Raw genomic sequence first — 15,750 nt, 5'->3', positions numbered from 1 at the left:
GACTACTTGTAAATGGTTCGGTCCTAACAACTCAGTGAAAAAACGTAACTAACAAGTTAATTTGTGATTTCAGCGATTTTTAGTGTACTACTTCACCTACCTACACAGGCCCCTCTTCCCCACTAGGCACACTGGACACGTGCCCAGGGCTCCGCGATGGATTGGGGCCCCCTAGTCACTACTCCATTACCAAACGATAACCGATAGCTATGCTAATCTCGCCTGAAAATCAGGCTTACCGAATGCAGCATGTTGTGCCCAGGGCCTCTTATAGGTGAAAGACGGACCTGACCTGCAAGCGTTAGGGTCTATCTTAGAACCTTTATCAATAGGATACGTATGATTGAATTTACATACATAGATATTATTTTGAGACAAAGCACATAAAAGTACTTAACTATTATAACTTAACATTAGGTATAATGTATTAACACGGTAATCTTTCGTCACATTGGTTTGTAGTAGTTAACCTAAATTTTAACCAGAGGGTCTATTGCATAAACCTTTCTAACACTCGCGATCAAAATCAAATGACACATACAAAAACTGTCATTTGATTGTGATCGCGAGGGTCAGAAATGTTACACAATGCGGCCTCAGGTTTCCTATTTAAGACGACTTTTCCAGCCATGTAGGCACACAGGCACAATCCTGTAGCATGTATAATTTGGCCTAAATATAATACTTTAATTACCTTTGTAACTTTCCGGCCCTATCCATTGACAACCCATACTCGTAAAGCAAACAGCCTCGATACTTAGAAGCCGCAATCTCCAGCTATACCTACTAATAAACTAGAACCATTAATAAATTATTCCCGCTTCTAGATTAACCTAGAAGTCGGCTGTCGGGCCGCAGTCCAACGCGGCCGCTCTTACATTATTACAGCATTCATTAGAGTTCGCTAATTACTCCTTGCTTTAATGAATAAGCTCTAATGAACCACTTTCTGTTAATTAAAGGCGGCAGGGGAGGACGCGGGGGGCGCGCGCGGAGGAACTTTTCTCCGGGCACTGATTGCAAATGTGAATTTGTGTAAGTCGAAGTGGAAAAACTGTTCTTACTGAAAAGAGGTAATGAAGGCGGTCGGGCATCCGTTGCAATTGCACCGAATATTTAAAGTTTTGTTAAAGTAAAAAATTATATTTTTTAATCAAAGATTTTTGGGGTATTTAGCTGGGCAATTGTTTCAGTCACTGCAAATTAGAGCGGTAATACTGGTCATCCAATTCTGAAACTGAAACTCATTCGTACCAACCTCCTACCGTTCGCGTGAGCTTTTCCGTTCAGTTATCACTATCACGTGGGAACAAACAATACCTTGTTCTAAGATATATAAACTACTGTGTAAGATTACTTTTTATTCATAACGTAGAATGACATTCCCTCTTTCAGTATTTAACTATAGATACACAAAGCATTCACTGCATGCCGTGCAGCACCCGTGCAGCAACTTAAGTTGATTATCGATACCGATAGTATTAGCTGCTTGCCCAACCCTAGTATGATTTTGATTCGGCCAATAGAAATGCAGCAATCGCGGCAGCTGTGTTTTTAAACAAATTAAATGACAGTTCCACTGTATTGGTGTCACTATCACTCTAGTGGTATAGGTACATCTAGTGTCGCTACGTGGTATCCGTAGGTCCAGTCAGAGTCAAATATTAAGGAGCGGTCAAGGTACTCAAATAAAACGGAACATATCGCTATTTACTAGTACATTAGAGTGTGTAGTATGCTATAGCTATAGTACCTAGTTACCTACTTTACGCTAGGACTTACGGGCTATACCTAATAGTTTTAAGGTCACTCTTATTCGTCTGTGCACCTATCTAATTACCGTTTCTCTTATTTTCCTGCAAAAGCGACACGGTAATTAGACTATGTGCACAGCTCTGGAAAAAGGATGGCTATGATATTCATTCATCTGTGCGCTCAAGCCTAATTACCGTGTGACTAGTGCGAAACAAAAGTGAAACTGTAAAATTAGAAAGATGCACAGATTGAGCCTTTTAACTAATTCACGGTTAATTACATTGGTCATATTATTATCCCATACACCGCACTTTAGACTTTTAAAACAATTATATTCGGAACTCATTAAAGATTGTAGTCTACATCCTGGAAAAATATGTCTGGTATACCTACCTTCTAAACATTCGTAATGAGAAAAATATAGGTTAACCACTTTTTGTAGACTGGAATTAATCGCAATAGATACACTGAATATGTATCAGTTTGCGATAGTAACGTTTGCTTGAATCGTTAGTCAAGTTATTGGGTACTTTACAGGCAAAATATGTAAAATAGTAATTGCGTCAGTAAGATTATCAGGACACGTATTTTTTCTTTTGTCGATTAAACAAAAAAACATCTTCATATTTTTTTGTTTACCTTCATTATAGCTAGATACTCGTAATACTGCATTACATCACGCCGGGCGGCATTTTTAGCACAGTGACGTCACGCGCCCCCACTCCCGAACTTTAACGCGCTTCATATTTTGTAATTTTTTTATCGATTTACTTATCTAACTGACGGATTCATTTTATTAGAATATTTTTATTAGGAATTTTCCCCATTTGTCTAATTTTTAGTTAGTGTTAGCTCATTTAACAATTAAGTACCTGGGCGACCGAGCTTCGCTCGGACTAAAACTCGTTAATAAGCGTTTTCCCAGAGATAAGACCAAGCTAGATCGATTTGTCATCCCCGAAAACCCCTACATACCACATTTCATCGAAATCGTTGGAGCCGCTTCCGAGATTCTATACCGAGATATATATTCCGATTCCCGATTGTATTCCGAGATGTATATACAACAATTGCTCGTCTATAGGTATTAGATAGATAGATTTATTAGGTAAATTTTTATTTAACACTAGCTGTTGCCCGCGACTCCGTCCGCGTAGAAATATGAAAAATAGTTTACGTCCTATTCTCCGACCTACCGAATATACACAAAAAAAATCATAAAAATCGGTCAAGCCGTTTCGGAGGAATTTGGTTACAAACAATGTGACACGAGAATTTTATATACAGAGTGGCTTATTATAGAACGAAGAGCAGTTACAACGGACGCCTATAAACTTTGCTTTGAAATGTTAATATCTGAATTTATTATTTTGAACCCAAATAGGACTTAGGCAGGATTTTCAGCCCACGTTCTTGCCACTTCGTTCAATGGATGCGTAGCGTATTAGGACAGTATCTAGGTAGAAACAGTGTAAAGAAGAAATGCGACGTATTTATGTATGACAGGAATTCTTGCAAAATTTAAGGCTAGCTTTTACTATTTTAATTTTTATCTGTAAAAGTGGAATAGTATGAGACAGTCGAGACCAGAATGCAGGATTTTTCGCACTTCCCTCATACGAAGGGTTAAGTAGGTACTAAGTACTGTATGACTACGTACGTAATACACAACCAACTTGGTCGTCGCATTGCACGTTACACGACAAGCCACGTGTCATCACGAACAGATACAAGAATACGTCTTAAGGTCATATGCAGCTCATTACAGCCACCCGGCACCCGATCAGCACCGCCTCGCCTTGAGCGGTTAGTATTCTTCTTATGGATCTTTGTATGGGTACGCGCTCACTACATCAACTCCGTAGCGTCACCGGATCGCCTCACTGGCTAGGTTGCCACGCCGCCATAGTGAATACTAGGAAATTCGTGGACCACGCGATGTCCACTCGTTGTCAACGCGGCGTCCACCCATGGACCACCTGTCGACAACGAGTGGACACCGAAAATCGAGGCGGTGCTGGTCGGGTGCCGGGTGGCTTTAATGAGCTGTGACTTTTATATCTGTTCCTGCCATAGTAAATGTATGGGATTGATTAGTACTGCCACGCATTGGGTGGCGTCTCGTGGCGTCACGTTTTGTTCTTAAGTTTGGAGTACATCTGCTACTTTAGCCATCCCTCGGAATCCATTGAGAAACAATTCAACAAAACGAAAGTGAAATTAAGAATGTTAAAAAAATCTGATGTAACTATGATCGTATTTGACTCAAGCATCGCGTCGTTACGAAAAGTTGGAATCAATTGGAATACTCAATAAGCGTGACTCCGAAGGGTATTGTTGGCTCACGCACTTCGTATATAAGCGAATGGTCGAGTCGCAGGACATCAAACGGCTGCTTGCTCGATACCAATCATTTGAAGGAACAGTGTTTCAACAAACCACATCATGCTTCACTACGTATCGGTAAGTTTGTTTGGGTACATATCTCAGGAAATTGTGAATTCCATTGCATCCTTAATTTGTTCATTTTTTTACTTCTAATGAAGACATAAGTCTACCTAGGTATACCTACTATCTATAATCGAACTCCGATTGTCGCATGGCCAATCCAAATATTTCCTCATCGATTTTCCAAACCTCTGATAAATTCTTTGACATTTATAAGATCAGTAAATTGAATAAAGATAAATATTATATTATTTTTTGCCGCTCAGTATATTTTGACTGGCTTTGAAAGTTACAAATTGCGGACACGACGTGTACAGGTTATTTTAGTTAATAAATATGTATTCAGGACCATTTAGTTCTTCTTTAGTTTAACTTTTACAATTTTGTTTCAATAGATCATTTGCCTGCTCGGAGCGGCAACCGCCGCACCATCGTACGTTGGTCAAGATATCGCCGCTGGCAGTGTGGTAAATTTATCAGTCACTAATAAACCTTTCAAAAAAAGAGCTTATACTATTTAACCCTGCGAACGCTTCCATATTTTAATGAAGAGATCATGGGCGGTGGTGATCATTTCCCATCAGATTACCCACATGCTCATTTACCATATCCATAAACTTAAACAATTGCTTTGCTCACCCGCGACCCTATGATCGCTACGTTTATGCAAAAAATGTGTGTTCATGCAGTTCCTCCACCTCCACGCTGTAAGAACACACACAAATCACACAAACTCATTTATCACCACCACCACACTACAGAGACGCGTTTCGAACTCAACCAGAGTTCTTCTTCAGAGCAACACGACCGTTTAGGGGGCGTTCAAGTAATACGTACCTAATGCAATTTTTGACACCCCTCTCCCCCCCTTCTCCTTCCTAAACGTTACGTAACATCCAAATGACCATTTCTATTTAATTTTTTAGCTTTTCTTTAGCCGTTTTCCGAATTAAGTTGGCAGTTTTTGCCACAGTCACACTGGCAACTCAGCATGATGATGCGAATTTCCCACTTTTGAGGACATTATAGTATGTACTTGTTACAAAAATCTGTGACGTAACGCGTTGTTTGAACCCCCCTCCCACCCCTGTAACGCATCGTAACGTTTTACAAGACCCCCTCCCCCCCATATTGCGTTACGTAATACTTGAATACTCCCCACCATGCTACCAGATGTTAAACTAAAAAGCTCAAAAATTAATAAAAACACCTTCATGCGTGGTATAAGTTTCAATCCTCAATTTGTTTACAGTCCAACCCCAATTACGGCTTCAACTACGCCGTAAGCGACCCGCAAACCGGTGACAACAAGGCACAGACGGAACAGCGCGAGGGCGGCGTTGTCAAAGGCTCCTACTCGCTGTCGGAACCCGACGGCACAATCCGAGTGGTCGACTACACCGCAGACCCCGTAACTGGGTTCAACGCTGTCGTCAAACGCATTGGCCCCGCCGCCCACCCGCAGCGAATCGCCCTCGCCCCCGCCCCGATCATAGAAGCACCCGTATCTGTACCAATTGTAGCTGCGCCCGTATACCAAGCTCCAATCATCACCAAAGCCGTCGCACCAATTGCTGCTCCCATCATCGACCAAAGCCTCCTGGGATACGGCAATCTCGGATACGGCCTTAAGGGAGAATTGGGTCTTGGGAACCTCGGACTCGGCCTGAAGGGAGGACTCGAGCTGGGAGGTTTAGGACTCGGTCTAAAAGGTGGGCTCGAACTCGGCAGCCTCGGGCTCAACGGCATCGGTCTCGGCCTAGACGCCGGTCTCTGGAAGCACTAGTTTAACAGTTAGATACGCTATCGTACTATACTGTTTTCACATCTGAATTCGATTAAAATTCACACGTGAAAATATCTATAGTGTCCACATACTCAGCAGCTTATCAATAGGATTCTCAATAAAAACAATTGTACTGACAGAATAACTTTATTTTCCTCTTAACACACGCCTCGGGCCCAAAATAGACAATGCTTTAATAACTTACTACACATGTAATACACAAATAGAATACCACTGACACATTCATATCGGTACAGAACGTACCTAAATGCAAATATTTTTGAGCTGTCACATTGTCCCGATGCGAGATGGGGCTGGCAGGACTGCAGTGACGAGAATTTGGATATTTACATAAAATATTCCGTACAATATGGTACCAAATACATTGACCGGTATGTGGTATGGCCCGGAGCTACGTGGCGAGCGACCGGCCTTCGCCGAACAGCCACAGGCAGGCGCGGTCCACCAAGTACGCGAAAACCATGTCTGCTATCAAAACTTGCACTAAGATGAGCCGGTACTGAAACAAAACAAATATATATAATGTTGGCTAACACTAGTTAGCTAACATTATGCATACAACAACTTCCTCATTGATCAACGCTAAAGCTTTTTTATTCGTTTAACATTCGTTTGTTTTTATCTGTCACTTTGACATTTGCCTATGCCAACGGCTAAACCGTAAACTTTGCTTTTATCATTGTTTATTACCATGGGAAGTGTTCCATGAAAAACCAGCCAAGTGCGAATTGGACTGAAGTATAGAGGGATTTATTGCTAAAACATAAAAAAAACATTATCACCATATTTCAAGTTCATAACTCAACAGGAAGTTAAAAAAAGTATGGTACGAAATTTTCTAAAAAAAAACTGACTTCGTTGGCTTCTCATTCCTTTGTTTTCTAATATTTTATAAAACATATGTTTTACATACAGTTTTCATCTACCTACTTAACAAGCTGTAAGCTTGGTAGATCAAAAATGTTATGCAAAATCATTACGCAGCCAGCAGCGACTGCTATCACAGTATACTCACGTCGGGCGGGAAGTAGACTATCTCGAACATGTTGGATAGATCGGGAAGTATACCGGCCGCCAGAGCCAGCACCGCTCCGCCCGAGACCACGATGCTGTATAACAGCGGCTTGTTGTCACGAAGACCTTCCATAAACGGTTGACCCTGGTCAACCAAAAAATTAAAAAATGTGGTATAAAGAATGAGCATATAATTATTCATAAGGTTGTTAAGCATATGCTGTGGCATATGTTTATAGTCTTTTAACTTTTAAATCTGTCACTTGTCACACACAGACAAAACCAAACATACATTTTGCTCTTAGCTTTGTAACTTTTTATGAATAATGGGGTAAGACTACAATGTGGGTAAAGCATTATTGCATACGTTTAAAGATATAAAAATTATAAGGCAATTTGAAGTAGGTACTAAGTACAGTCGCCATCAAATATTTTGGAGCGGCCGAGGTGATCAAAAATATCGTACGTAACATGCATTCTATTCTCAAGGCTTTAGAGTTCATGCTCCGATATTTTTGTTCACCTTGGCCGCTCCGTAATATCTGATGCCGACTGTACATGGAATCCTTATTGGTTGTCAAACTCAAGAGACAATAAGTTACAAATTGTTTGTTGGCTGTGGTTTTTATATAAAAGACCGTATAAGACTCGCCCACGAAGGGCTAAGTACTACGTTGAAATATTTGAAAATGTATTTAAAAATCACGTTTAAAGACACGTTTTAACGTGTCCTCAAAACCTTAAAAAAGGTCTGTCACAGTGTTCTTACCCTATAGTTGATAGCGAAGGTGGAGATCTGCAGCGCCATAGAAATGATGTACACTGTGCTGTTGAGTAGGTCGGGTGCAAACTCACGCTCTTCGTCTTCTGCCAGATCCATGTCCAGCTTTGGCTTCGTATCTCTACGGAACGATGTAAAACAATTAATTTGGCGACGACTAGAAATATATAATAGGGATGTTGACTCCACCAATCATCTGACGTACTTTTTATGAGCTGTCAAAACACAATTCTTCCATAGAGTTTGAATGGAAATAGCAACATATGACGTCACTTATTCGCCAATTCAATCAACTAACTATTTATTTGTTTTAAAGCAACAAAAAATCTAACTTTGCAGTTAATCGAAAATTAATCTGGTTTTCAGAGCTAAAATAAAGCGTTTTTTTACTGAAGTCGTGGCTTCGAATTATTTTTTAATGGTGTCAACATCCCTATTAGGCGAAGAGTATAAACGTATAAATAGGCGACGAGTATAAATGTATTACTTTGGTGAAGAGTACAAATATTGAATCAAACGACGAGCTAAATGTTTAATTTAGTGACAAAGAGAAATTAAATAATTTGCGGCGATTAAAACACGAAAATTAAAATACTAACAAATTGAGATAACCGTTAATTTGATAATTGCTGTTACAAGCACTGGTACAAAAAAAACGGTAATAAAACAGTACCTCTAAATAGGTATTTTTGGTATCGGTTTGTGTTAGCCCGCATGGTCTTAACTTAACAAATAATAAATAAATAATAATAATATCTTTTTTCCTTCCAAAACCCACCTGCCAGGCGATCTTTCCGTGGCCTCCCGAACTAAATACACCAGGCATAGGAAATGCACCGCAAACTGAGTGAGTACAGTCATTATCGTATAGACGTTAAAAATATTCGGCAATGGACGCTGCTTCGATAAATGCTTCAGAGGCTGGAAAAGAAAAAATAGTAGCTGTCAGTGCTTTAACAATTTTTTAAGAAAATTCCTAAAATCCTTCTTTTAAACTTTAGTTTCAAGAAGTTTACTTTTAAGAAGAACAAATAAGCAAAAAATCTCTTTTGTGCTGTGCATTCCCCAACTACATATTTGGAATCATAAGAAATTGCTCTAAACCAAAGAAAAATAAAACTTCTCCATGTATGTGATGTTATAATATAATTGAACATTCATTGATTGTTTCTATTTGCAATGAAACTGCATTATTTCATTATGAATGTCATATTAATTTACTGGCATTAACACCTCACCTTTTCCCAGCAATACGACATATTTTAAGCTCGAAAAATATTATAAAGTTCTCACCTTGGACCGCGAAATGAACAAGAAACATGAAGCTAGTAGCAAGCTCTGTAGGGTGGCCTGTGTGTCGCTGAACTTGATTCCGTCGAGGTAAAGGACTGACTGGCTGTAGGCAAGGATCAGGGCATTCAGCGCTAAGATCTTGAACATTTGCAGAGTGGTGACCAGGGTGCAGCGACCTTGCTTGATTATGTGGCAAACTGAAATAGTAAAAGCAAATGAACGTAGCTTGTTTAGCAGTTTTATATTTGACCCTTTTCCAGGCCCCGCGAATTTAGATACGCTACCACAAAATTAATCACAATTTTATATTGATTAATTTAAAAACAAAAATGATATTTTTAACGACTTCAATTGATTTTGTGCCTTTATGTGGTCACTATATGCACTATGCCTGGAAAAGGGTTAAAAGAGAATACAACAAGAAGGTAGCTTGAATGAAGTGTCCAATGGAACCAGAGAATGCCGTGTGTTCGACATATTTTCGTGTATAGCTCATTTACATTCATTTGCGGCGGGAGCAGTTTTTGAGTGCGAATTCAATGACGTAGATTTAGTCGATGGTATGTATTCGTGCAGCCTACACGAGGTAAGGCATGGGGCGAGAGTGTAATCGAGAGGGTTCTGGTTTCTTCCAAAAATTTTGGGTAATTTATCTAAAAATACCTCTGCAAATCATAACATCACACTGCGCTAAAGTGTGGCTTACGAACAAACCACATCGAGTCTTCCAATCAGGCACACATAGGTGCACATAAGCTTCGAAAAAAAAATAGAACAAAAAATAACAAACTCACTGCAAAGTATGCTCGAAAGTCTGCTGGTAAAGGGCGCTGCGACGCTCGCGTCACCCAAGCGCACAAGTTGCGGCTGGTCCTCTTCTTCGAGCTTCTTCATGGCTCTGCGCAGGCGCGCGGCCGCCTCGGCGCGGGCGTCGGCGCGGGGATCGCCGCGGGCGGTGGGGCGGCGCGGGGGCTCCGGCTCTGGCGCCACGGTGCGCTCGCGAAGACGCTCAGGAGCGTTCGCTAGGATCGCTACTCCCACCTATTTTTAAACGTCCAAGGAATTAAGCTATAAGCAGTGCCGGTTTTAGCGGCTTTTATACTTATCTCGTAGGAGTGAGTGTAAGTATTCTACGAGTATGTCTAACAAACACGACCTGTAATTTTGTTGCTTGTATCTAAAAGAGCTCCAAAGGCATGACTCGCTCGGGGCGCTTAGCTAAGCCCTGGCTATAGCTAAAATTACGATGTAATGCGTAAAATGTGCGGTCTATATGAATAGAGTAAGCATAAGACATGCAGATAAATCATAATAACATTCATAAGCAGCTTTGAACAATAATATCACTGTTCTCGTCAAATGACACCTCACTTACAGTAGGTATTTATTGACACTATTTGCTTCTTGACAAAAATCATAAGATTCTATCTTGAAAAAGTAATTAAAATAAAATAAGAAATTAAAACTGTTATGGATCTACTGTATTCGATACAGTCTATCGTTATATACGAATAAATATTCACACGGAAAGCATAGAGCAGCCCTTTATCTCTGGTACTATTGATCGAAGACTATCTGGTCTATAGTCATTCTAATTATTAGTATGTGTAAGTACTATTACTTATTCTGTGTTATTTTATTAGTAAACTTACATCAGCATGTTTCAGTGCTCCCACGTCGTTGGTCCCGTCTCCGCACATGAGCGTCGAGTAACCGAGAGCTTTCAGCGTCACCACAACGAACTCCTTCTGTTTCGGCGCAAACCTAGCGAACACTTTTATATGCGGCATCAGCTCGATCATAAACTTGTGGTGATTTTCATTCAGATACGTCAGACCTTCCCCAGTTATACACAAGTCAAATTTAGAAGTCAACTGTTTACTAGTCTTGAACGGTTCCACCGGTAGAAACACTTCCTCGTCAATAGACTTCCATCCCCACTTATCACTGTCTTTTGTCAAAATAAGAACTTCCGCATTTTGTGTAAAGTTCAATTCTTTAGCAACATGGCATGCCGTCAGCGGGTTGTCGCCCGTGATCATAACGACGGAATGCGACGCGTGAACTATCTCAGCAATAGCTTTCTTCGAGTCAGTTTTCAACGGACACGATATGATCACGAATCCAACGAATGTCAAATCGGACTCGATATCTTCCCGTGACAAATCACGAATGTCTTGAGAACTTAATTTTCCTAAATTCCTATAACCTAAGGCTAAAACCCTGGCGCCCCTGCGCGATAAAGTTAAATATACGTGGTCATAATGACTAGGAACCTCTTTCAGCATAGACTTGATCGTCTCCGGCGCGCCCTTGACGCTACTAATGTAATGGGTTTCAATGAAACCTCGCTCGTTCACCTGGTACCCTGCTATCACTGACATCCTCTTAAGAGCACTGGCAAAGTGATTCCTGTGAACAATCTTCAGTCCGGGCGACTTCCCTTTCTTTGGTACTATAGCGTCCCCTTTAGTCAAATTCCACTCGGCCGCCTTCAAAGTGGCTTTTTCTAACGGGTCACCAACTATTCCATCATCAAGTTGAACAAGAGAGTGGCAAGACGCCAACACTTGAATGGTTTCCATAGGAGCATCAGAGAGAGGAATAACAGTAGCATCTTTATGCTGGCCTATGCCCGCTACGCCTTCCACTACTAAATTATCACTTGTCAGAGTGCCAGTCTTATCAAAACAACAAATTTCCACTTTGCCAGCAAATGGAATCCTAAATGGTTCAGTACAAAAAACTGCTAATTTTGATAAAGATAGCAGAGACGTATTCACCGCCAACGACAATTCAATCGGCAGTTCCGGCGGAACAACCGACGTCAGTATTAAAGTGCATTCCAAGAATAGCTTATAACGGTTCCTTTCTGGATCCTCACAGCCTTTAACCCAAACATACGCCGCTGCCGCAATGGCGAATATTAATAAGAAAAGTATAAATCCAAAAGTCTCCAGGTTGTTGGCTGTGACTCTTTTGACTCCAAACAAAATGGTCCTTAAAAGTTTACCCTGTGATGTATTAAAGCCTGTACGAATAACATAGCCAATGCAACCATTATCGGGAGCTTTCAATCCTGCTGAGCCACTTTTACTTGGAGATGAATGTTGGACAATTTTAGTACCTCCATAAAGCATGTGTAGTTTTCCATCCCCTTCAGGATCCAAATTTTGCTGTGGGTTCTTTTCGTTTTCCAATGCTTCCTTCATTTGAGGGACACTTTCACCGGTCAACATTGATTCGTCTACTATACAGGAACCTCTCAAAAGAACAATATCGCATGGAACAAGATTTTCATTGGCAGACCGTGTGATGGACACTATATCACCAGGTACCAACTGATCACTGACTATCTGTCGCCATCTTCTATTCCTATAAACATTGATGTTATAAGGCTTGTTACCCATTTTCCTGATTTCAGACATATTCCTTAGCTGTTGCTGGACCAGCGTACATTCAAACATGACCAACATTACCAAAGTGAATATGGAGTAATACCAGTACTTGTCAAGGCACCACAGAGCAACACAAAACACTTGAAAGACAAAGAATGGTGCTGTTGCTCTTTCTTTAAACAGTTCCATGAATTCAGGCACCACCTGAAACAAAATGGGCTTTAAGTTTATTACTTGTTATTAATAATTGTTCTATGAGAGTAATACATCATAGATATTTAATAGACATGCTTTGATATATACTCAGCAGCACAAAATTTGGCCCACCCTTCATACAAAATTACCGATTCTGCATACATTTGAAGGCCAGATTTTTTGCCCCTCAGTATAATATAATGACTTTTACCATTTCTTTATTTCCATTATTACAATAACTTTATTACCCTATAAAATCAAAGTGAAGTACAATAATTTGTCTTAAAAACTATTGTTATTAATCCACCATTCACCAATTAATGCTTGAAACTATTTCATAGCCACAGAATAAAGTTTCCATCGTAACATTTTTGTAACATTTAATTTTGAGTCTTTTTGCTGTCACAGAGTTTAGTTTGCAAATATGTTTAGATGTTTGTCACTCGTGCAATAATGTCTAAACCAATTTACATAAAAATTGCTAAGGTTCTGGTAACTCCCAGAGAGTTACATAGGATAGTGTTTATCTTGGAAAATTGCATAGTTCCCACAGAACAGTGATAAACGACTTATTTGCAGATGAATATTGAAGACAGCTAGTTTGAAATAATTATAATATTTTTACACTACCATTATCATCTCATTTTTTCCAAATTCCTTTTCAGCCACATCTATAGCTTCATCATCGGCATAACCCCTGGACTCCAAGTACTCCTCGTGTGTCTTGTTGACAGGGAACTCAACTGTAGCAAAAGTTTTCTTGTCCCAATCATAAACATATTTACTCTTTTGGAACATAAACCATACATCAGGGTTAAGATTGCCTTTTTTGGTTGACTGAAATTAAAGAAACCAACATTTTAATAGGTATATTATAAATATTATAATATCACCAGTGTAGGGTGAGAGACAAATACTGTAACCCTTCACATGTCTTGAAAAATACAGTACACCCGAACTTTATTGCATCGCCATATTGTCTGCAAGAAAATGGAATTTCTTCTTATTTGGACATTTGTGGAAGCCGACATGTGACAGGTTAGTAAAATGTCATGCCGTAAAGAAAAACCAAATGCAAAATATGTCTCACAAAACTTTTCCTTTTTACTTTCTAAACTCTAAACACATAAATTGACTAGAGAACACCCTTACAGCCGTGAAGTACAATCAAATTTGTGATTTCGTTTTGTCAAATGGTAAAGAATGAAGACAGAGATAGATGCTGAATTTGATTGTGTGTGATCCCGGATTAAATCCAGTAATTTTAATTGAATGAAGATTTCATGAAATTTTTAAGTATCTCATTTTTAATAATTAGCACATTGTGATATGTTAACATTATGAATTGTGTCATAAATTCATAATGAAAAATAAAAATTGCATCATACAAAAAGTAACTTAACCTCTCATATCTCTTAAGAGACAGCCATACATAATTGAAGGTTATCTTTTCCAATTTTTTTTATTATTTGTGAAATTACTTGAGACCAACAAAACAAGAACACAGTTTTTGTTACATACCTATAAAAGTGTCACATTGTAGAATGACTGACTGACTGACTGACAGGCAAAGCACAGACTAATCCACTGTAGCTAGAAACTTGGGATTTGGCAGACATATTCCTTGGGAATCACAAGTTGTCCTAAGAAAGGATGTTTCAACATTTTTGAACATTTCCTACAGGATAGAGGAATGGTCAATTTCTCAGCCGCAGTTTCCAATATAAAATGGGATGAAGACTATTGTAGCTAAGAATAAGTATTAAATTTTACCTTTGTATGATGTAGTTTGACAATTTCAGAAAATCCATTGTTAGGTGTTGGGACGACTTTCACAATTTCTGCTTGTATTGGATCCTTTACCTGCAAAATGATACAAATAACTTGATTTCAATTAAAAATTAATACTGATGGTTGGAAGGAGAAATTGACTAAGCAAATTTTTATGAAAATTTTGAAACATAGCTTAAACAACAGAGAAAAAATTACTAATTCTGAACATGTAAATAACTCACATCTTAAAAAAATGATGCTTAGTCAATTTCTCCTTTCAACTGTCAATATATTTTTTGAAGAATTATTTTTCTTAGAATCATGATAATATTATTTAAACCACAAAATTGAAGATATAAATCACCTCAGCAGACATAATATAAGATATCCATTTCATGGAGGATGGGTGGTTTTGGTTGGAGCACACTTGTTTGAATCAAAAAGTATTTGTGAATTTCACAGGGACAATTAAGAAAATATATTGAAAATTTGTTTCAATTTAAGTATACTATTTAAACTAAATAAAAAGCATACATTGTAGGAAAAAAAACCGCACACCTTACCCATGCTATATGAAATGAGTAAGTAATACTTTAACATCAGTTAATTTAGGTTAAGCCTTACCATTGAACACGCCAAGAAGCATTGTATATGAACACTCCAATAGCAACATAAACAAATGAGGATTTGAATGGATGCCACGACCGCGACGGTCACGAACCCAGCTTCGATGTTCTCCTCGAAACCATATACCACTATCCATGAATAAAATATCACCGGATACAATACAAGAAAAGGCAGCACTGTTCCTTGCAAAACAGTCGCCACGGGTTTAAATAGCTGTGTATATTGAACTAAATCATCCAATGACGACTGCATCTTGTTTAACACCATACTAAACCGCCTTATACAGTATTTTTCTTAAATCGATACTGTAGTCGCGTCGCTGGTGACTATGAATCTGGTTTAAGCATTATTCAACATTTTATTAATACAAATCAATCGAAAAAATTATTTGGAAAAATTCGATTCTGCCGAGTTTACGAACTTGACAACTTGACAGACAGGACAGAACAGATGGATGGAGGAGGGCGCTAGAGGGGTGAGGGGAGACTGCGTGACACGTTTTCTATTCCGTTTCAATCTTACATTAAACTGTACGGGATCATATATTTTTTCTTTGAAAATAAATATTTTTGAGCATGACGTGGGATTACAACAAAAACAAACGCAAAATAAAAATGTGTTTATGAATAATATTAATTCTCAAGTACTGTGTTTAATAC

The 15,750-nt window shown here is 39.0% G+C and overlaps 2 protein-coding genes across 2 annotated transcripts; one reads left to right on the top strand and one right to left on the bottom strand.

Annotated features, from left to right (window-relative positions):
- The first annotated feature begins 1,624 nt into the window (after positions 1–1,624).
- Positions 1,625–6,082, top strand: LOC141426457 (uncharacterized). Its single transcript, XM_074085370.1, has 4 exons — positions 1,625–1,680; positions 3,832–4,218; positions 4,599–4,670; positions 5,456–6,082. Exons 2-4 carry the CDS (start codon positions 4,201–4,203, stop codon positions 5,987–5,989), a joined length of 624 nt encoding a protein of 207 aa, XP_073941471.1. The 5' UTR covers positions 1,625–1,680; positions 3,832–4,200; the 3' UTR covers positions 5,990–6,082.
- Positions 6,083–6,117: 35 nt separating this feature from the next.
- Positions 6,118–15,573, bottom strand: LOC141426452 (endoplasmic reticulum transmembrane helix translocase). Its single transcript, XM_074085358.1, has 10 exons — positions 15,089–15,573; positions 14,465–14,554; positions 13,322–13,528; positions 10,751–12,700; positions 9,893–10,139; positions 9,099–9,295; positions 8,584–8,726; positions 7,794–7,926; positions 7,026–7,169; positions 6,118–6,509 (listed from the first exon to the last, which is right to left on the bottom strand). The coding sequence occupies exons 1-10, from the start codon at positions 15,356–15,358 to the stop codon at positions 6,402–6,404; spliced, it is 3,489 nt and encodes a 1,162-aa protein (XP_073941459.1). The 5' UTR covers positions 15,359–15,573; the 3' UTR covers positions 6,118–6,401.
- Positions 15,574–15,750: the final 177 nt, after the last annotated feature.

Source organism: Choristoneura fumiferana, chromosome 3 (assembly GCF_025370935.1).
Source record: "Choristoneura fumiferana chromosome 3, NRCan_CFum_1, whole genome shotgun sequence".
Taxonomy (NCBI): domain Eukaryota; kingdom Metazoa; phylum Arthropoda; class Insecta; order Lepidoptera; family Tortricidae; genus Choristoneura; species Choristoneura fumiferana.
Note: the sequence above shows the minus strand (reverse complement) of the source record. Positions and strands in the feature narration are given on the sequence as shown.

What these genes read in the sequence shown, in the direction of transcription:
- LOC141426457 (XM_074085370.1), top strand. An exon ending in ATATCGCCGCTGGCAGTGTG is followed by an intron (nt 4,671 to 5,455) that starts GTAAATTTATCA and finishes ATTTGTTTACAG; the next exon opens with TCCAACCCCAATTACGGCTT.
- LOC141426452 (XM_074085358.1), bottom strand. Translation starts at nt 15,358, where the DNA reads ATGGTGTTAAACAAGATGCAGTCGTCATTGGATGATTTAGTTCAATAT. An exon ending in ACTTTCGAGCATACTTTGCA is followed by an intron (nt 9,296 to 9,892) that starts GTGAGTTTGTTA and finishes TTACTATTTCAG; the next exon opens with TTTGCCACATAATCAAGCAA. An exon ending in ACGGAAAGATCGCCTGGCAG is followed by an intron (nt 7,927 to 8,583) that starts GTGGGTTTTGGA and finishes ATCGTTCCGTAG; the next exon opens with AGATACGAAGCCAAAGCTGG.